Here is a 21,163-nt window from a genome sequence, read left to right as displayed (position 1 = left end):
GGGCGGGCTGGTCTGGATGAGAGGGGGCAAAAACTGTCTAAGGAGGATGTTAGAGTGGAGCAAGATACATCTAAGGAGTATATTAGATACATTTGAGTGTGTTGAAAGTCATGTTATAATGCTACTCATGTTATAATGGTGGATATAATAAGACACATGATGCACACTGCAGTAAGCTAGATCAATATTAGAATATCATATTAATAAACGAACAACATATTATTTGTTTTGCTAAATGGCATTTTTAAAAACATATTGTATGATGTATTAGTGTACACTGATACGTTTTCTGTTGATGAATGTATCCAAATAGTTGCTTACCTGTCTAATAAAACACAAAATATATTAAAGCGTCTCAAGTGTTTCCATGGTTTCTACAAAATAAACCCAGAAATCTCGGGTAACGTGGGTATGAACGTGGCTATTGATAGGTGACACAGACGCGGTCAGTGTCCTGGTTAAAAATGCTTAAGTCATAAATCAACTAAATATATTACACTGTTCTGTTCTGGTAGTTTATGGATGTTTTACTCCAAGAATCTTACATATTGTGCCTTTAAGATAAAAAAGCCATGATGACTAGCTAAATATGTACTTGTACAGATGCTTATTACTGTACTAGGGGCTTTTTAAGAACTTAAAACTGATTAGAGTAAAACAGTTTTGAGGCAGTTCACTTCCTGAGAACTGAATAAAGTAGGTGAACTTTGCCAAATTATGTAAGGCATTTAAAATGGATGGAGCCCAGCAATTCGCTTTTCTCAAACTGTAAACTAAACCCTGAATCACATGAGCCAACAGAAAACGGAAATGTCACATAAACCATAAAATAAATCATATAACTCTCAGCACAGTTAGAAACTGAAGAATCTAGATCCTGTGTTATGTCAACAGCATCTGAAAATAGCAGTTTAAATTGACCGTATCTCACTGAGAAATGCAAACACCACAAACATAAATGAAGCGGAAAGCCTTACGTAAAAAAATGAATAAAAAAATAAGTGTATCACACTTTCTTCTCAGTCCAGATTCCACATTCTTCATCAACATGGTGAAATGGTATTCATTTATAATACATAATACATTATAATACATTACACAATGTAGCCTAATCTATACACATTTTCCCCTTAACATGACACTGAGATGTAAAAGAAAAGGAACCAGTTGAGTGAAAAAGAATGTGCACAGCAAAAAACATGTTGGGAGATTTATCACCACGGGTGTTAAAATTATCACTTTCCGGGTGAACATACAGGTCCGTCTTTGCTAGTGTTAAAACAACACTGACGAAAGTGTTCGTTATACAAACACTGTGTTAGTGTTTCTTTTTAGTCACTCAAGGTGTTGAGAAATGTATTACTCATAAGTGTACATTTAACACTTTATGGTGATTAATCTCACACACCCAGTGTATTTAATGTTTATTTAATGTAAATACTTAAATACTAAAATGGCACTGTGAATGAAATTTAAAACAATTTATATATATTATTTTATTTTTCCCCCCAAAAAATCAAGTGACTACAAATTTATTTGAATATTTATTGAAATTGTAATATATCAATTCCATTACATTTATGTATTTGGCAGACACTTTTATCCAATGCGACTTACACTGCATTCAATACCATTTTTAATAAATAAAAAAAAACATTTTTGTCAGTTCTTGCTTTCGCCGGGATTCGCTACAGTAAAGCCATTGTTGTCACACATACAATTGAATAAAACAATTTCTTGTTATACTCCAATGCTATAACATCTTACCATGATAAATCTCTACTGCGTTTCAAACAAGATTAAACAAAGAAACATTCCTCAAGTAATGTTTTAATTGAAAATACAAAAATTCAACATTGTATATATTAAATCAACCTTAATGTTAAAAAACTGTCTGGTTTGTAATTCATTCTGATAAAAAATACTATTCCTTTATAAATTAATACATTTACATTTGGCAGATGATTTTATCCAAAGAGACTTACATTGCATTCAATGTACGCATTTTTACATTTTGTCAGTTCTTGCTTTCCCAATTCATCGATCCCACGATCTTGGCGTTGATAGCGCTCCTCAAAATGATCCAAACACATAGTATTGTTCCTGTTAAAGAGACACATTTGGTTAAAACAAACACATTAAAAAAATCTAAGATATAAAGTTTCAAACATCTTCAATCAACAAGCAGAGATACTTACATAGCCTGTCTTCCTTTCAGGATCGTTTAGGTTTGTAGAGTAATAATGCCAAGGGCATACATAGATTGTGGCCTTAAGTGGTTTCCTTCTGCAATAATAAACAATATTCCATGAAACAAAAATCCTCCAAAGCAGAAAGCAAACTAAAAGACTCAAAATAATCAGGTCACTTTGTGTTTTACTTCAGGTTATCTTTATACCAACACATAGCAAGAAAATGTTATATTCAAAACATAAGCACTACTGTTACAGATTTACAATACTACAACTAGAAAAGGCTAGAACTAAGTTGTACAGAAAAAATCGCGCATGGAAGGGCACTAATGCATGTCTGCTCAACTAATACAAAATAAGACGAAAAATGTCAAATAGTATGAGTGTGCAATGTCGTGGAATGTATACGCCAAAACTCATTTCGGCGTGCATATGATACGCACTTTATGGCGTATATATGACACGCTCTCTTGGGTAGGTTTAGGGTAGTGGGGTGGGGGGTTCGTATGTATAATACGCCATAAATTGCGTATCATATGCACGCAAAAAACAGCGTATCATATGCACGCCAAAATGAGTTTTGGCGTATACATTCCACGAGATTGCACACTCGTACTTGATCTTGAGTTTCTATATGACTGAAGCAGTTCATGAAGAAAAGCGTGTCCTACGATGTTTTCGACATTTTGGAGCGCTGTACAGAATGGTCGGCGTATGTTATCAAAGTACAACGAGAAGATTGCTAGAACACACAGAGCATTTCACTCGCAAAATGTTGCAGGCCGATCAGTATGCGCAGCGCCGACAATGATGGACCGTGCTATCCGTGGGTGCTCGGCCAGGGATCGAGCCCCGGCGTCACACAAGAAAAAAAATAATAAGAGCAATTAATTCATTCGATTAACGTCTGCTTTCTCATTTGAATGACATTTCAAAACACCAGAATTAACTCGTAGTTACGGGGTGAAAGATATAAACGGTCTTATAAAGGTTGGAAGCCCTAAAGATACTTAACGTTATGCCAAATGAGAAGAAATAACTATCCAAGTCCAGTGAGTTAAAAAATGACACATAATGTTAATGCTGCTACATTATTACAAAATTAATACAACGAAATTAAGTCACTTACGTAAATCTCCAATCTCCATATCCATTAACGAATTTAGTGTGTTAGTGGGGGTTATTCAGTTATGTTAAACTGAATGGCGGATCAAAAGCGCGCTAAATTTAAACTGAGGTAAAAAAACAAAACAAAAACGCTAAGAGTTAAGTCATCCACATCGGCTACTCATTATACAAGCTCATTAATAAATCACAAGTTGATAAGATAATAATACTATACTATACCTTGCCCTTGTAACCGTTGTGTGTGCAGGGAAATCCATAAAGATGGAGAGACCGAAGGATGAGCTGGGGGAAATTTAAAATGCTCTGCACATGCGCAGATGTTGATTGTTAACACCCAAAGGAAACACTGTGCTTTATCACCCAAAGGAAACACTGTGCTTTAACACTAAACAAGTGATAAAGCATATAATATTTGTAAATTAACACCAGATTTTATCACTAGATGCCCAACACCAGGTTTTTATCCCTCAGTAATTTGCTGTGTGTGATTTATATGGTATTTGCTTGGCCTCACCACCTCGGAGTTATCTCATAGTTCACTGACCATTATATAACCAGTCTGAACAAGTATCTCTTTATTAAAGCGCAGACAACTGCTCATCTCTAACCACAACAAGTGCACCAGAGAATCAGCAGCTGTGTGCATAAAGTGTATAAAGTACTGAGCAAACGCCATGAGTTCTCTCTGCTCCATCATTTGTACTTTCCCCAGTTGGTGTGAATGTTACTACGGCTCAGTGATTATGTGTGTCAGATCAGCTGCAGACACCAGACTGAGATAATCTGCTGTCATAATCATGTTATACCCATTTAAGAAAATCTGCTTTGATTATTATTCTTTTTTTAAAATTATTATTTAAATGACATTAAATAATTCATTATCAAGTTTTTTCCCAAATGTTGCTGTGGTGAATTAACCATATTATAAATTACAAAAATATACCTCGAAATATTCTTTATATTAAAAATGAATCATATTATGGCCTATAACATAAAAAAGTAATGGTATTATCATGGTAGGCCTATGTGTAAATGTCAAAATAAGCATGATATAAAAAAGCATGATTTTCAAAAAAAAAACAACAACAAAAATCACCAGTGAAATCATTGTGGTGACAATATTTTTTTTTCATGAATTAAGAGCCTCCGGATTTCTGATGCAGGAATGGCCCCTGGCGGTGTGTAGCTGTAAGTGAATTCGCTATTTCAGTAGCCTAATGTTGATCAGACAAACTATTCACTATTTTGTTGCCAACTTGCCATTGTACGTTATTACATTAAAATTAAATGTTCTCTTTGAAAGTAACTTGAGTTACTTAAATAAAAAAAACAATAGCCTACACATTACACATTGAGGTGTACCTTAATAACTAAAAATAACATCGGCTAATGCTTCTATCTCAGCCATAGACTACAGTCAATTAAAGGGATAGTTCACCCAAAAATGAAAAATCTGTCATCATTTACTCACCATCAAGAGGTTTCAAACCTGTATGGATTGCTTTGTTCTGCTAAACACAAAAGAAGATATTCTGAGGAATAGGCTAACCATAACCAAACAGTTGCTGAATCCATTGACTTTCATAGAAGTCAATGGAGTCTATCTGTTTTCCCATATTATTAAAAATATATTCTTTTAAGCGTGGGTAAATTATAAAAAGAAACTGTAATAAAACCAAAAATTTATGAAATATCTACATGATTTAATAAATAATTATAACCACGTGATTTTTACCCCCGGAAGGGGGCGCATTAAGGCTCAGGAAGCCGAATCTCCTTTAAAAAAGCTAATTGAAATCTCAAACGATGTACATGTACAGTAAATTGTATTAAATCTGTTAATTCTAAATGTTTGTTCCCGGAACGCCTACATAAATCTGTACTTTAGATCATTCATAAATAATCGTAACTGTGTCTGCGCTGAGAAAAGTAACATGTATCAAGTGACTATCCTATGAACGTTCAAATTCGAGCAACAAGCATACACTGAGAAACCTAAATATCCACTAATTTACTCCATGAAGAGATAAAACGGCAAACGTTTTGCTATAGCTTAGAACGACCAATTACTACATATGTGTTACGAAGCAGAGAAGACTTCCGGGCCACCAATCCCGCCCATTCCATCCCAGTTTCATTCAACCGGTTTTCATTCAACTATTTCTGTGGCACAGACACTGACGTGTATTTGTGCTCTGGGTGATGACGTGTCCTGAAAACGCTCCTCATAGAGCCACTGACCGGGTGCGTGCTAACCGCTAGTCTGGGACTATCATCAGAAGGAACATCATGGCCAGTGAGTCTTCAGCGTTTTTATTCTATTTCCAGTCTATTCATAAGTAGTGCAATCCATTCTGTAATTATAAACAACTGGTATTGTAACACTAACTGGTTAGTCTCAGGGTTTATTCATTCATTAAACATTAGCATAATGTTAACTGTGTTTTGCTGCTAGAATCTAATGTTGTTCGTTATTGAGTTCAAAGAAACACGTACTTTAACTTTATTTGATCGTTTGTTTGACTTCAGTTGTTAAATTTGTAATCCCACTGGTTTAACAAAGCGACTATGGTTAGTTAGTAACGTTAACTTACTAACGTTAATTCAGTAAACTAGCCTTGTCACAAATGCGTTTGTTGCCTAACGTTAGAAGTATGGCAGGTTTATAATTTCGTTAGCAACATGGCGTCCAAAATACGCTAACTTCATTTAAAAGTCTGCTAACGATAATAATAATCTTTGTTTTATAGCGTGATTTGTATTAGTTGTACGCATGTATTAGTTTGATAGTGATGTTTGGATCGCCGTTTTCTTCTTGACTGAATGATGACGTTGCAAGTAAGAGACAGATTCAAGCAACTTGTTTGAACTCAAGAAACTCTAAAGCCACGTCGCCTGTTCCCAAGAGCTCCAGGAATATTTTCATTGTCTTTCTGTACATACTGTAAGCTTAAGTATGGTTCTTTTCTTTTTCAGTTAAATTCCTGGAGGTGATAAAGCCATTCTGTGCGGTTTTACCTGAGATCCAGAAACCAGAAAGAAGGGTATGCAGTTTGATCCCATCAAACCTTTGATTTAATAGTTTTTGTGCCACTTCAGTGATACTAAATCTATAAATCTCTTCACCACAGATTCAGTTCAGAGAAAAGGTGTTATGGACCGCAATTACCCTGTTCATCTTCCTGGTGTGCTGCCAGGTATGTTTACTCTGTTAATGCTGTAAACTGTCGATGATCAACAAACCATTCTTGTGCACTTCTAAACCTCTCAAACCAAACATTACCATCGTTGGCTGTTTTTATGGTTAAATGATCTCCTGTGGTTTCTGTCCTCCAGATTCCCCTCTTTGGAATCATGTCTTCAGACTCTGCAGATCCATTTTACTGGATGAGAGTGATTCTGGCATCCAACAGAGGTGTGTGTTCCTGGATCAGTAGTGTCAGACAGTGATTGAATCACACATGTTAGATAAATGATTTAATCAAATATCGTTGGCTGGTTAACTTGCGCATAATTATATAATTGTTTTTAATTCACCATGCTTATTTTGAGTTCATCAACATCAGCCGACAACCGTGATTTATTTAAATGTCAATGAATTATACATTAAAATTATGACTATGAATTGGAGTAAATGTTAATTAATACTTGTTATACATAATTTTTATTTTCATATTGGTCACCTGCGTTTGCAAAATCCCAAATTGGCCAACCATTAGATTCAGTTTAGTAAAAGTTTAATTAAAGCTTATAAATGTGTGTTTTAGGAACTCTAATGGAGTTGGGTATCTCTCCCATTGTGACATCTGGTCTAATCATGCAACTGCTGGCTGGAGCTAAAATCATTGAGGTTGGAGACACCCCTAAAGACAGAGCACTCTTCAATGGAGCTCAGAAACGTAAGACAACCCTTTCTCTTTTTCACTGTATGATTCTTGTTCATGGAGAATAATATGGCTTTTTTATTGGCTCCCTGTAGTTCTTAATTCAAATTGAATTCCACAAATGACCAGCATTTAATTATTTTATTATAATCATAAGTGACATGTGAAGGCCAAGTATGGCAACCCATACTTGGGAATTTGCCCTCTGCATTTAACCCATCTAAGCTGGTGTAAATACAATAGGAGTAGTGAACACACATACACCCCTGTAGCACTGGGCAGCCATTTTTGCTGTGGCACCCAGAGTGATTGGGGGTTAGGTGCCATGCTCAAGGGCTCCTCAGTCTTTTCCTGTCTGTATTGAGAATCAAGCCTGCAACCTTCAAGTTAACGGTCTGACTCTCTAACGATTATCATGAATGATGGGCCAAACTTATACTCAATATCTAATTTTTGATTTGATTAATTTGGTCATTTGATCACTTACAGTCAGCCAGTTTTAATTTGTAAAATAAACCCATTTAGGCCCTGCCATATCGTGACAAAGCAAGATTTTAATAATGCATTATCCCTTACCAGTTGCACATCTTTCTTGTGGTCTTTGATGTACTTAGCTAAGTGACTTTACTGGTTGGGACTAATGGAAATGTCTAATGCAGCTTTCAGTGCATTAATGCTTGTGGAAAACCAATCTAAATGTCACCATTGTATATGTTTCTGTAAGAAATATAACGCTGAGATCTTTCCTCCAGTCTTTGGCATGATCATCACCATTGGCCAGGCTATTGTGTATGTTATGACTGGCATGTATGGAGATCCTTCAGAGATGGGTGCTGGAATCTGCCTTCTTATCATCATCCAGGTTAATTCACACACTCTATTCACTCCTATTTCTACCTGTGCTTGACATTTGATAAACTAATATATTGGTTCAGCTGATAAAATTTTCTACTAAGCTTTTGGTTCTGAATGAATCACCCAACAGAATTGTTAATGGATAATGCACAATTTGTTTTCAGTCAGTCATCCATATTGTGCATTTTAATTATGGTGCTGGTCATTATACAGAAGAGATTTTTTTTAAATCTAAATGTTTCTTGTGGATTATTTTTCTTGCGCTCTCTCCACAAGTTATTAGAAATCACTGTTGGTTGTTAATTTTGTCTGTAAAATCACAAGACTTTGCAGTGACCTTTGTAGGCATTGTTTAAATAATCTAATCTGTTAGCAGTCAAACCTAACCTTATCTGTGCAAATGAGCGCCTTTGAAAATGGATTGATCTCGTGCTGTTTTGTGAAGAGCAATATTCTTTTGTTGAAAGCACCTTTCTTTTAGTGGTGGTCTGCATGCAAAAGAGTTTATTGTATGGTTGATTACTTAATGTTGATGATCTGTTCTCTGTAGTTGTTTGTGGCCGGTCTTATCGTCTTGCTGCTGGATGAGTTGCTGCAGAAGGGTTACGGTTTGGGCTCTGGTATCTCTCTCTTCATTGCCACCAACATCTGTGAAACAATCGTATGGAAAGCTTTCAGCCCAACCACAGTCAACACAGGAAGAGGTTTGTGTTCAGGATGTAGTATCTTGTTTTGAAACATTTTGTGGTGTCATGTGATGCTGATTGAATTTTGTTGGTGTACATTCAGGTACTGAGTTTGAGGGAGCCATTATTGCTCTGTTCCACCTGTTGGCCACTCGTACTGATAAAGTGAGAGCTCTGAGAGAGGCCTTCTACAGACAGAACCTGCCCAACCTCATGAACCTCATCTCTACAGTCTTTGTCTTTGCTGTGGTCATATACTTCCAGGTTAGTGAATTATTACTTAACAGAGTTGTTTGCTAAGGTGTCACAGTTGTTATTGCTTTTTCAAATCCTAATAACCTTAAAGGTTGGGTAAGTGATTTCTGGTAACTATTGTTATTTCAAATCACTAATAACACAAACACGCCCCTACCCCCAAAAGGGTCTCTTCCCCCCCCCACGCATAACCCAGGCAACGACTATGGCAGAATCTGCGTGTTATTAATCCAGGTCGAATATTCAAAGAAAAAGTGAATATCTATCACAAAAACACAAACCGTTCTCATGAACAACTCTAGAACACGAGCCGACAGTCCAACTAGCAAACATATTACAATTATGACCAGATTACAGCGATCGCAAAACAACAGTTCTCATGAACAACTCTATAGTACACAAGCTCGATAGTCGAGCTAACGACATATTACAACTATGGCTGGATAAGGGTTAAATAGATCATGAAAAGAGGAAACAAACATATAGGAGTATAGTATCTTACTTGTGGGACACATTTTGTGAGCTGACACTTGAAAAAATAAGTGAGGAGATTTAGTGTGGTAATAAACGGGTCTTTATCATCGCTGAAGTGAGCGACATTTGCAATTGTAGTTAACAAACAACTGAACATGACACACGAGCATATTCAAGCAAAAGCCAGCATATATTAGTTCTCGGCTAATGTCTGTCCTGTGTGTTTTCAATAATGACTTGCACTGAGCACTCTTCTCACCATCAATAGTAGATGCACCCCTTACCTGCTGATTGGCTTCAAGTTTGTTATTGCACTCAGTCTGACTCCATTTTGAAATAACACTTACCCCATCTTTAATTGGCTGACAACTTTTTTTTTTTTTCTTTAATTTTCCACAGGGCTTCAGAGTCGATCTCCCTATCAAATCGGCACGTTACCGTGGCCAGTACAACACATATCCCATCAAACTGTTCTACACCTCCAACATTCCCATCATCCTGCAGTCTGCACTGGTGTCCAACCTTTATGTCATCTCTCAAATGCTTTCCACTCGCTTCAGTGGAAACTTCTTGGTCAACCTTCTAGGGACTTGGTCTGTAAGTGAATTTACAATATTTTTGTCTCAACACATTTTTATTTTATTAAAAATATGACATTTCATTTTATAGCCTTGTGTTAAGTGTTTTTCATTTAGATTAGAGTTAGAATATGCTAGTATTAATAATAATTTAATAATGAAATTTTTTGGGTGAACTAGTCTTTTAAAAAAGTATCCCATAATTGACTTGCCCTCAAGCCATCCTAGGTGTATATGACATTCTTCTTTCAGATGAATACAATCGAATTTATATTAAACATTTTCTGGCTAATCCAAGATTTATAATGGCAGTGAATGACAACCCAGAATTTGAAGCCCAAAAAGTACATCCATCCATTGTAAAATGAATCCATACAGGGTTAATAAAGACCTTCTGAAGTGAATCGATTGGTTTTTGTAAGAATAGATACATATCCATATCCAGTAGAATACATATCCATATTTAAAACTTTTTAAAGTAAAACATCAAGCTTCTAGCAGATGCCTTTTTAAAATAAAATATATAACTGATTGTATTCGTCTGAAAGAAGTCATATACATCTAGGATGGCTTGAAGGTGAGTAAATCATGAGGTATTTTTGGGTGAACTATCCCTATAACTCATTCTGTGGCCACTGAGTGGTTGTAACCTGATTGGGAACCATGGTTTTAAATTATGTATGCTTACGCAAGATGAATCCAGAAAACTATTTAATCTACATTTGTGTTGTCTGCCTTTACGGATGCTGCCATTTTGAAATCACATGACCAGAAGAAATCTACTTATTTTAGCTTGCTTATCAGACATACTCTTTGAGTTGTGTAACAAATTGTTTAAAAAATATTTGGTGCACCTATAAAGTGTTTATTTCTGTTAACAGGATAGCTCAAGTGGAGGACCAGCTCGTGCTTACCCAGTAGGTGGTCTATGCTACTACCTCTCTCCCCCAGAATCTTTTGGCACCGTTCTGGAGGATCCAGTCCATGCCATAATTTACATCATCTTCATGCTGGGATCCTGTGCCTTCTTCTCTAAGACCTGGATTGAGGTGTCTGGATCCTCTGCCAAAGATGTAAGAGCGTTAGACTATTCCTGCTTCCCAATCACACAGAGCTGCACTGTACAGTTGACTTAATATTTTCATTTTGCATTACTTAGGTTGCAAAACAGCTGAAAGAACAGCAGATGGTAATGAGGGGACACAGAGAAACTTCGATGGTCCATGAACTCAACAGGTAAAACACAGAGCACTCAAACTTAATTAGACTCAATGAGTCAAATATGGAATAACTAAAACTTTTTTTTAAATTCCGCGTTTAGGTATATCCCCACAGCTGCAGCATTTGGAGGCCTGTGTATAGGTGGTCTGTCAGTCATGGCTGACTTCCTGGGTGCCATCGGCTCAGGAACTGGAATTTTGTTGGCCGTCACCATCATCTACCAATACTTTGAGATCTTTGTGAAAGAACAGAGTGAAGTGGGCAGCATGGGTGCTCTCCTCTTTTAGTACGGCACTCTGTGACCACATCAGACTGACTGAATTTATAAGGTTATGTTTTTTTTTTTATATGGGTTTTGTTTTATTAAACGCACAAATTCAATGTTCTACATTAAGATGCGCTCCCACTGTGCGTCTGATCCTGACCTGTAGTGGCTTTGCACCAGAGTTGCAGACTGAATTGTGCTTTCTGTTGGGGAAAATATGGCAGCTTGATATCAGTATTAAGCATGGGAATGTAACATCCTTAAATTCCTCTCTTTCTGCCTTTTTTTTTTTTTTTTTTTTTAAAGCCTCCTAAGCAAGTATCTAGCTGTAGAGGCTTCAGATTCTATGTAATTCCATTCAATAATGCATAATAGAAACATGTCCAAACCTGATCAACATTTGATACGTCTGGCACTACACTTCTCTCTGTATGTGTGATGTAAGCGCAATGTTAATATCATGGCAACGGTTGATTATGGTGTAAATAAAAGTAGATTTTTACAGTGGGTACGTGCACATTTGCCCATTGCGTTTTTGTGTGGGATGTGTGTGAAAACCTTGGATTGGTTGCTATAATTTGCGCATGTTTATCAAAGCCATTCATTTGAGAATATGGCATTGGGTTTGTTGAGGATTTGCCAACAGTTTTCATTATATTTATGTTTGTTTTCTTGTAACTACAAGCTATTGTAAAATAGTTCTGCGCATTTCAGTCACACTACTTGATGACTCTATTATTGCCCCCTTTTAGATCTAATTAGCTATGGTTTCTTTTAGTGGACCAAATGCTGCAGAAACGGCTTGTTAATAAATATGCCAGTGTTGATATGAAAGGGTGTGGTTTATAATAGAAGAGTGCTTCATGTGGTGTAATATTATTCAGACCACAGTATTAAAATGTGTTGCGAATACTTTTGGCATTTGTTCTTTATTATTTTTTTTTTTTTTAAGATGTTTAAATGATGCCCTTTCACCCTAAAAAGACTATTACTTTAGATTGAAAACAAATGATTTTCTGTGCAGAATCCACATGGCTACTACGTTAATAAAAAAAAAAAAATCTGTCAACTTTTTTTTCTTAGTTAAATGACATTATGCTTTATTTGGAATGGGCTCGTCCTGACAATAACACAATGTTCATACTGTCCTCAGATGCAATGTCAAGTCCTCTTAGACCCATCTCTGGAGTGATAATTAATAAAATGATAGAAAACTATTTAGATGATGTAATTAAGTTTTCTATTTAGATTATGTAATTATAAGGAAACAATTACATTATGTAGAACATAATACTCTAAACTAATTATGCACATTATACTCATGTATCGTTTTTTTCAATAAAGAATTGGGGTCAATTTTGAAAAATGGTTTGAATCTGCATTTATTTTATATATGCATGCATATAAACAAAATTGTTTTTGCAAAATTAGAATATTTTGATACTGAAACAGGTTAAAAAAGGAAAAGAAAATACGAAAGGTTCAATTACCATTATAGGGATTATATATATATATATATATATATATATATATATAATAAATTTTATATGTATGTCTATATATATATATATATATATATAATTTTTTTTTTTAGGTTTAATTATGAAAAAGAGACTTTTATTCTGAAGACTGCTGCGGACGGTGCGAGTGTTCACAGTACAGCAGCAGCGGCTCGATGGTGTCTCATCCTGGCTTGAGTTATCGGATTTCGCAAAGATAAAACATCATTTGAATACAACAGCAGGTACAATTAGTTCATTATGTTGAAGTTTTTGCCACATGTACCTTCGGAAATATGTCAAATGGTCAGTGCTGGTGTATATATGCCAATAAATGACGCCCTGTCAACCTAAGTCTGAAAGAAGGTTGTTAGCAACAAGCTAACCTTGACGCGTCTTTGCAAAGGGTGGATTTAAACCATTCGCAGCACCCGCTTTTCTATTTGTGTGGTGTGTATGACAAAACTAGCACGGGCATCCTACACAGCTTAACATGAATATGAATAAATTGTAAGTTGTTAGGTGAAATTTAACTGCATTCTCAAAAGACTGCCATATGTTACAATCAGATTTAAGCTTATTTATATTAGGCACTTAAGGGAATCGAATAACAAAAAACGTATGATCATATCAGTGCTGTTCTTTTATATTCATGTACTACTAAACATTAATTCACAATGATCTGACAGTTAATTTAAGTATTGCTTAAATATTAGTAACTTAAAGAGATTTAAACTTTTTTTTTCTGTTTTAGGGTGGGCATCTCCCATCAACCTCCCTTCACAGAAGCATGGCTGAGCCTGAGCTCCTCCTGGACTCCAACATTCGCCTTTGGGTTGTCCTGCCTATTGTGTTTATTACCTTTCTGGTTGGAGTGATCCGCCATTATGTCTCAATTCTGTTACAAAGTGACAAGAAGCTCACGTTAGAGCAGGTTTCAGACAGGTAACTTTCATTATCCATCCACATGCGGTTTGCAAATGGCATTACAAAACACTAAAGATTTGTGCTTCATGTTCTCCACACAGCCAGGTTCTCATCCGGAGCAGAGTTTTACGGGAAAATGGAAAATACATCCCCAAACAAGTTAGTCCTCCTTAACATTGTTTTGATTGCGACATTACCGAAGTACTGAAACTGTTATCTTATCTCTTGCTAAAATAGTCTTTCTTGATGAGAAAATTCTACTTCAATAATCAAGAAGATGGGTTTTTCAAAAAAACCAAAAGAAAGGTGGTTCCACCCTCTCCAATGACTGGTGAGTCTTTTTTTAAACCGACATGATGTATATTACATCATAAAATGATGTGAAATTAATGTGATGTTATTTACTGTATTAGATCCCAGCATGTTGACAGACATGATGAAAGGCAATGTGACAAATGTCCTGCCTATGATCCTTATCGGTGGTTGGATCAACTGGACCTTCTCTGGGTTTGTCACAAGTAAGAGATACTATTTAAGTTATCAAATATGGCTTCTTGTTGTCTACTCTCACAGAATTGATCTTAACGCATTTATAATTCTGTTCTCTCTCAAGCAAAGGTACCGTTCCCTTTGACTCTCCGCTTCAAGCCGATGTTGCAGCAGGGAATTGAGTTGCTCTCTCTAGATGCCTCATGGTTAGGGCTCTCACAACCTTGAGTGTTTTTCATGTTCTTATTTTATTCAAAGCTGTACCTCTAAGTAACCTCTTGGCGTATACCTCCACAGGGTGAGTTCAGCATCTTGGTATTTCCTGAATGTCTTTGGTCTCAGGAGCATGTACTCTCTTATTCTTGGACAGGACAATGGTAAATAACTTTACTGATGTTCCATTTAAATACACCATAATTTTGACCTGCTCCAACATTGATGCCATATTGTAATACTGATCTAAATATTGTCGTTCATCTGCTATGAAATTGTCAATTTGATAAAATTTGTACTATAGCGATGGAGTTTTTAGAATTGTATGCATATTTTTCATGTTCCATTTGCATCACTTAATCAGGGTAGGCCCTAATAAAGTAATCCCTTTCAAGGAAAGTTTGAAAGCAATTTCGGGCATTACAAGCTTAATCTGGACTATAAATTAGGGTACATTTTGAGATTTCTGAAAGCTGAATAAATAAGCTCTCCATTGATGTATGGTTTGTTAGGATAGGACAATATTTGGCAGAGAAACAACCATTTGAAAATCTGGAATCTGAGGTTGCAATCGTCTTTAAAGATGTCCAAATGTCCAAAGTCCTTAGCAATGCATATTGCTACTAATAATATTTTTTTATATATATTTAAGGTAGGAAATTAAAATATATATCTTCCAATTGATTTTAGGCATAATAGAAAAATATAATCTATGATAATTTTGACACATTTGTATATGATATACCCATGCTACGGTTTTGTAGTCTAGGGTCCCATATTTGAGGTTGGACCAAGCCTGCAGCACCCATAGACAGTAAAAGAAATGGACCGAGCGACCCCATTGACGTCAACGGCGAAATAATGAAGTCAACCTAGGGGCACTCACTTCCGAACTGCGCAGGCTCAGACTGAGCTTGACGACGTAGATGTGACGTGAGCCTCCTGTCTGACAGCTGTAGGCCTTCTAGTAGATGTGGAAAGTGAAAGCTGAATCACGTTGTTTAAATATTTTCTCCCGTTGCTTTTGGTTCACTATGGGCTTCTCCCCATTCTTCCCCCTTGACTTTATCAGACTTTATGTCTCCACGCCCCCCCGACTGTCTCATAGACAGTAAAAGATTGCCTGCGAGCGTCTCCTCAGGTCTATACGGTAATTTCTCAACTGTGCGACAGAGTCGCGTTGGTGACGCAATCGTTTGCCTGTTTTTACAAAAACAGCTTCTGCGGGGCGATAGTGTAAGATACAAGGTAATGGAGCCTTTTATACATTGTCGTGTTTCTTTAGAAATAAACAATGGACAAACAGAGTCTTTAAACGTCTCAGATGTAAAGTTATTCACTGTCAAAGTGACTCAAAAATGAATGGGAGTCAATGGGATGCTAACAGCAGGTGATGGCTTGGTTAGCAATGGCAGCCCCTATGGGTGGAACGCTTTCCGAGCGCTAGATTACCCCCTTGGCAGCACCCCTCTCAGAAACGGAAGCTTTCGCACCTTGATCGCCCCCAGGTGACCGGTCTAAGTATGGCCGCACCTCCGTGTTTTCTAATGGACGTGAGGCAAACTAAACAATCAAATTACACTTCAAATATTTTTTTCCCCAAAGTTAGTTTATGTCATTGTATGCCGTTATCATCACGATGATTTCATTTCAAGTGTTCGTTTTTTAAAGGGTCATGAAACCCCCTCTTTCAGCTCAAATCCACCTCGTAATCTTTTTGAAAAATGCTACTTAAATGGGCGTGCATGCCAGTGAAAAGAGGGGAGGGGGTGGGTGTGGCAGAGCGAGGCAGGGGAAGAAAGAGGGGGGCGAGCAACTGTCATCTATCAGTGCAGAGCAGTGGCCCATGCCAAATCTCAACAAAAATATGGGGTTAAACGTAACGAAATGCAGGATTTTTAAAGCTGGCAAAATTAAAGTCCAATAAAATACACAGACAACCGTCTGTTTGACCATTTAAAGTAACCGAATGCCTTGCTACATATATTAGATTAATCGGAATTGTTTAAAATATAGAAATGCATACACAATTATTATTGTCATTTATAAATATAGAATTATGTTTGTATACACAGTATAAATGCATATTTTTTTAAAGAAAAAAAAATGATCGGAAAAAAAAACAACCGTTATGTAGGCCTACATATAGCCGAGATCTAACTTACGCGCGTCCCAGAACACCCATAATAAAGATGGACAGCGACAGTGAAGACTACAGTAAAAGCAGTACAGAGGGCTCTGCTGAGGTGGAGGACTTTTCTCCTCCTGAAACCCCGGGGGAAGATGGTTCAGATAACCAACCGCCCGCAGCCAGAGACTAGCCCTGGCAGCATCGCGGGGAAAGCCATGCAACACACCCGAATCTTTACACCAGGGAAACAAACACTTACAACCCATCATAAACTCCTCTCATCTACTCCGTGAACACGCAGACTGTCACTTCTGTCATTTGAAAGAACCACGTGCTGTCATGAATAATTAAGAGACGGTGTCTTCTCATAGGATAAGAAAACTCAGTCTCATTAATAATAATGAGACACCGATGCGTCACGTAGCACTATTAGAGCGATGGTACGTCACAAGCTGTGACGTGGACGCAATGTAGTTTTTAAACCCGGAAGACGAAAATAGGGTGAAAAACATAAAAATTGACCAGATTCCCCTTTTAATTAAATCTAACAGATGCTAACATTATGTTCAATGATGTTCAACACACATACCTCTGTTAAAATCTCAAATTTAGCTGTAGGGTTTCATGACCCTTTAAATAAGTTTAGTTTTAGTTAGTTATTTGATGCTATTAAAAACGGTTGTGTGACGACATGATTAACAGCTGAGATCAACGTCTTTTCTGAGTGAAGTTGTCACTGAGGCACTTACGGACTTTTTTCAGAATTTTTGGGAGCAGATTGGAGATTTAGCTTTAATTTCTACGTTTCCAAAACTGTTTATTTCACACCAACAAAATTAATTCTTCTGCATCTGTGAGAGTGTGGGCGTGCTTTTGATTTGGCGACTGTACTTCCTGCTCTACTTCCTGCTCTCCACTGCGCAACTCCGGTCCCGAAATCTCTACTGTGCAGACTCTGTCCTAAGATGTCAGCGCCATGCAGGCCGTCTGAAAGCTGAAACTCTGTTCAGCGGAAACGGATGAAGTCGCGGCGTCCATATTTTTTACTGTCTATGAGTTGGACCAGCCAATTTGCATTTGCAGTCCTAATGCCCTAACAATGTTCAATTTTAGGCTGTCCCAGATGACCAATTGCTTCGATTTCTGAGCTTAAAACTGTGCTCCTAAACTGTGGCCCTACCTCGTCTTTCTAACAAAGATAGCATATGATAATTTTCATCATCTCAGTGTGTTGCTGCTACGACTTACATCTACTGACTAGCCAATAAAAATGCAACATGAAATGGCGTATTGATCAATGAGACATGGTGCTAAAACATAAAACTACATACCTCCATTTCCAAAATTAGCATGCCAGGTTGGCCTCTTTTCCCTAGCCATGAATACATTCATAGTCTCCTCTTTCACATAGTCCTCTTTATATATATATATATATATATATATATATATATATATATATATATATATATATATATATATATATATAAAAATATTTATTTATACACAATGAGGAAAATAAGTATTTGAACACCCTGCTATTTTGCATGTTCTCCCACTTCTAAATCATGGAGGGGTCTGAAATTGTCATCGCAGGTGCATGTCCACTGTGAGAGACATAATCTATAAAAAAAAATCCAGAAATCACAATGTATGATTTTTTAACTATTTTTTTGTATGACACAGCTGCAAGCTGTGCTTAGTTTTTGAACACTTGAGAAAATCAATGTTAATATTTGGTACAGTAGCCTTTGTTTGCAATTACAGAGGTCAAACGTTTCCTGTAGTTTTTCACCAGGTTTGCACACACTGCAGGAGGAATTTTGTCCCACTTCTCCACACATATCTTCTCTAGATCAGTAAGGTTTCTGGCCTGTTACTGAGAAACACAGAGTTTGAGCTCCCTCCCAAGATTCTCTATTGGGTTTAGGTCTGGAGACTGGCTAGGCCAAGCCAGAACCTTGATATTAGGTCTGGAGACTGGCTAGGCCATGCCAGAACCTTGATATTAGGTCTGGAGATTGGCTAGCCCACGCCAGAACCTTGATATTAGGTCTGGAGACTGGCTAGCCCACGCCAGAACCTTGATATGCTTCTTACAGAGCCACTCCTTGGTTATCCTGGCTGTCATTGTCATGTTGGAAGACCCAGCCTCGACCCATCTTCAATGCTTTAACTGAGGGAATGAGGTTGTTCCCCGAAATCTTGCAATACATGGCCCCGGTCATCCTCTCCTTAATACAGTGCAGTTGCCCGTCTCATGTGCAGAAAAAGGCCCCAAAGCATGATGCTACCACCCCTATGCTTCACAGTAGGGATGGTGTTCTTGGGATGGTACTCATCATTCTTCTTCCTCCAAACTAGTTTAGTGGAATTGTGACCAAAAAGTTTTATTTTGGTCTCATCTGACCACATGACTTTCTCCCATGACTCCTCTGGATCATCCAAATGGTCATTGGCAAACTTAAGACAGGCCTGGACATGTGCTGGTTTATGCAGGGGAACCTTCTGTGCAATGCATGATTTCAAACCATGACGTCTTGGTGTATTACCAACAGTAACCTTGGAAACGGTGGTCCCAGCTCTTTTCAGGTCATTGACCAGCTCCTCCCGTGTAGTTCTGAGCTGATTCTCACCTTTCTTAGGATCATTGAGACCCCTGCATGAGGTGAGATCTTGCACGGAGCCCTGTTTAGCTTCTTCCATTTTCTAATGATTGCTCCAACAATAGACCTTTTTTTTCCTCTAATTTCTTTGGACAGCTCTTTGGTCTTGGCCATGTTATTAGTTGGATTCTTACTGGTTATATGGAATGGACAGGTGTCTTTATGCAGCTAACGCCCTCAAACAGGTGCATCTAATTTAGCATAATAAATAGAGTGGAGATGGACATTTTAAAGGCAGACTAACAGGTCTTTGAGGGTCAGAATTTTAGCTGATAGACAGGTGTTCAAATACCAATTTGCAGCTGTATCATATATATATATATATACATACATAATATGACTTATGTTCCCATATTGCATTTCCCCATTTATAGCAATTCGAGTGCATTGTCTTTGTGTATCTAAAGTCTTTGTCGTATATGAATTAATTTTCATATATTTGCAACAGGTGCAGATCAGTCTCGCATCATGCAGGAACAGATGAGTGGTGCTGCAATGGCAATGCCTGCTGACACAAACAAGGCATTCAAGGTATCAGCTATACTCTTAACTCTATTAATGTTATTCTTATTAAGTGATTTATGTGTATAAATCATGTTCATGTTCTGTACTTTCTGTCCTCCCTAGGCTGAATGGGAGGCACTGGAGTTGACCGATCACCAGTGGGCCTTAGAGAATGTTGAGGAGGATCTGATGAGTAAGGACTTGGACTTGTCTGGGATGTTCAGCAAAGACTTGCCAACAGGCATCTTCTAAGTGCCTGTCTACTACTGAGAGGTTTTGGAAGACCTCATCAAATTAGAAGTGTCAATTGTCAGGCTGGTTGTGGAAGTGACAAAATGCTTCCATTCAGATTTCTAGAAAGTGACATAAAGCTCATTGCAGACATATCACATTTTGTCATTTGCATGCTCTATTCCCACCATCATTCATTTTGGACAGGCTTAAGTGTCATAGTGTGACAAAGCTTTGAGCTTAAAGCTTTTTGGATCATCTCTTGCAACTGCATTTATACAACACATCAGAAACATTACAGTGCACCCCCGTAGTGTAGCATGTGGCCTGGTTTTCTTGAAAACATTCCCTATAGATTATTGCTGGCATCTTAATTTTTGTTTTAAAAACTTTTCATTAACTTTAGTTGTTTTAAGAACCCCATGTTCTTGTTTTACTAGGATAATTTGTTTGGACCAAATAGCCAAACAGGAAGTTTTAAGAATTAATGTGACTAAAAAATTGGAACAGTCCATAACTTAGGTTCAGTTACAAAAATAGTATATTCCTAAATGTGCTAGCATTTTATATGCTTTCTTATGGTGCCAATAATACACCATGCACTGAGTATGTAGTAAAAATACTTTTTTCCCAATTAAACTAGATTGAGATTTATTGGCATGTTTAATATATTTATTTTACTTCTATTAAACATCATTGGTTTTATATAATAAATGTTCCTCATGACATTTGCTGGATGTGTAGATTCTTAATACAGCCTGTTTTACTAAACAGTGATGCACTGTTCTGTATTCTGTATTTATTTTGTTTTATTTAATAAATTTTTCTACCACTTCTGAATACAAGCAGATTCACCATTAAAATCCTATTTGACCCCTATTCAATTTTTAAAAATAGTTTCTGGTCTGATTGTCCGGATTCATTACAGCATGATGGTCTAATGAAAAGGATTAAACTTGTCTTAACTT

General features: G+C 37.0%; 2 protein-coding genes across 2 annotated transcripts; both read left to right on the top strand.

Moving 5' to 3' along the window:
• The first annotated feature begins 5,482 nt into the window (after window positions 1–5,482).
• On the top strand, window positions 5,483–12,450 carry sec61a1b (SEC61 translocon subunit alpha 1b). The gene is made up of 12 exons (XM_067460162.1): window positions 5,483–5,616; window positions 6,297–6,364; window positions 6,452–6,517; window positions 6,657–6,735; window positions 7,088–7,219; window positions 7,957–8,066; window positions 8,610–8,763; window positions 8,849–9,009; window positions 9,874–10,071; window positions 10,934–11,125; window positions 11,212–11,288; window positions 11,374–12,450. Exons 1-12 carry the CDS (start codon window positions 5,610–5,612, stop codon window positions 11,558–11,560), a joined length of 1,431 nt encoding a protein of 476 aa, XP_067316263.1. The 5' UTR covers window positions 5,483–5,609; the 3' UTR covers window positions 11,561–12,450.
• Window positions 12,451–13,172: 722 nt separating this feature from the next.
• Window positions 13,173–21,040, top strand: emc3 (ER membrane protein complex subunit 3). Its single transcript, XM_067458504.1, has 9 exons — window positions 13,173–13,282; window positions 13,792–13,982; window positions 14,066–14,123; window positions 14,202–14,295; window positions 14,378–14,482; window positions 14,578–14,659; window positions 14,751–14,830; window positions 19,909–19,991; window positions 20,088–21,040. Exons 2-9 carry the CDS (start codon window positions 13,828–13,830, stop codon window positions 20,214–20,216), a joined length of 786 nt encoding a protein of 261 aa, XP_067314605.1. The 5' UTR covers window positions 13,173–13,282; window positions 13,792–13,827; the 3' UTR covers window positions 20,217–21,040.
• The last annotated feature ends 123 nt before the right edge of the window (window positions 21,041–21,163 follow it).

This window comes from Pseudorasbora parva, chromosome 12 (genome assembly GCF_024679245.1).
Source record: "Pseudorasbora parva isolate DD20220531a chromosome 12, ASM2467924v1, whole genome shotgun sequence".
Classification (NCBI taxonomy): Eukaryota; Metazoa; Chordata; class Actinopteri; order Cypriniformes; family Gobionidae; genus Pseudorasbora; species Pseudorasbora parva.
Note: the sequence above shows the minus strand (reverse complement) of the source record. Positions and strands in the feature narration are given on the sequence as shown.

Bases quoted from the DNA above. Each gene is read 5' to 3' on its own strand.
- sec61a1b (XM_067460162.1), top strand. The intron at 8,764-8,848 runs GTTTGTGTTCAG...GTGTACATTCAG, and splicing joins CACAGTCAACACAGGAAGAG to GTACTGAGTTTGAGGGAGCC. The intron at 11,126-11,211 runs GTAAGAGCGTTA...TGCATTACTTAG, and splicing joins CTGGATCCTCTGCCAAAGAT to GTTGCAAAACAGCTGAAAGA.
- emc3 (XM_067458504.1), top strand. From the start codon at position 13,828: ATGGCTGAGCCTGAGCTCCTCCTGGACTCCAACATTCGCCTTTGGGTT. The intron at 14,296-14,377 runs GTGAGTCTTTTT...TTACTGTATTAG, and splicing joins TCCACCCTCTCCAATGACTG to ATCCCAGCATGTTGACAGAC. The intron at 19,992-20,087 runs GTATCAGCTATA...TGTCCTCCCTAG, and splicing joins ACACAAACAAGGCATTCAAG to GCTGAATGGGAGGCACTGGA.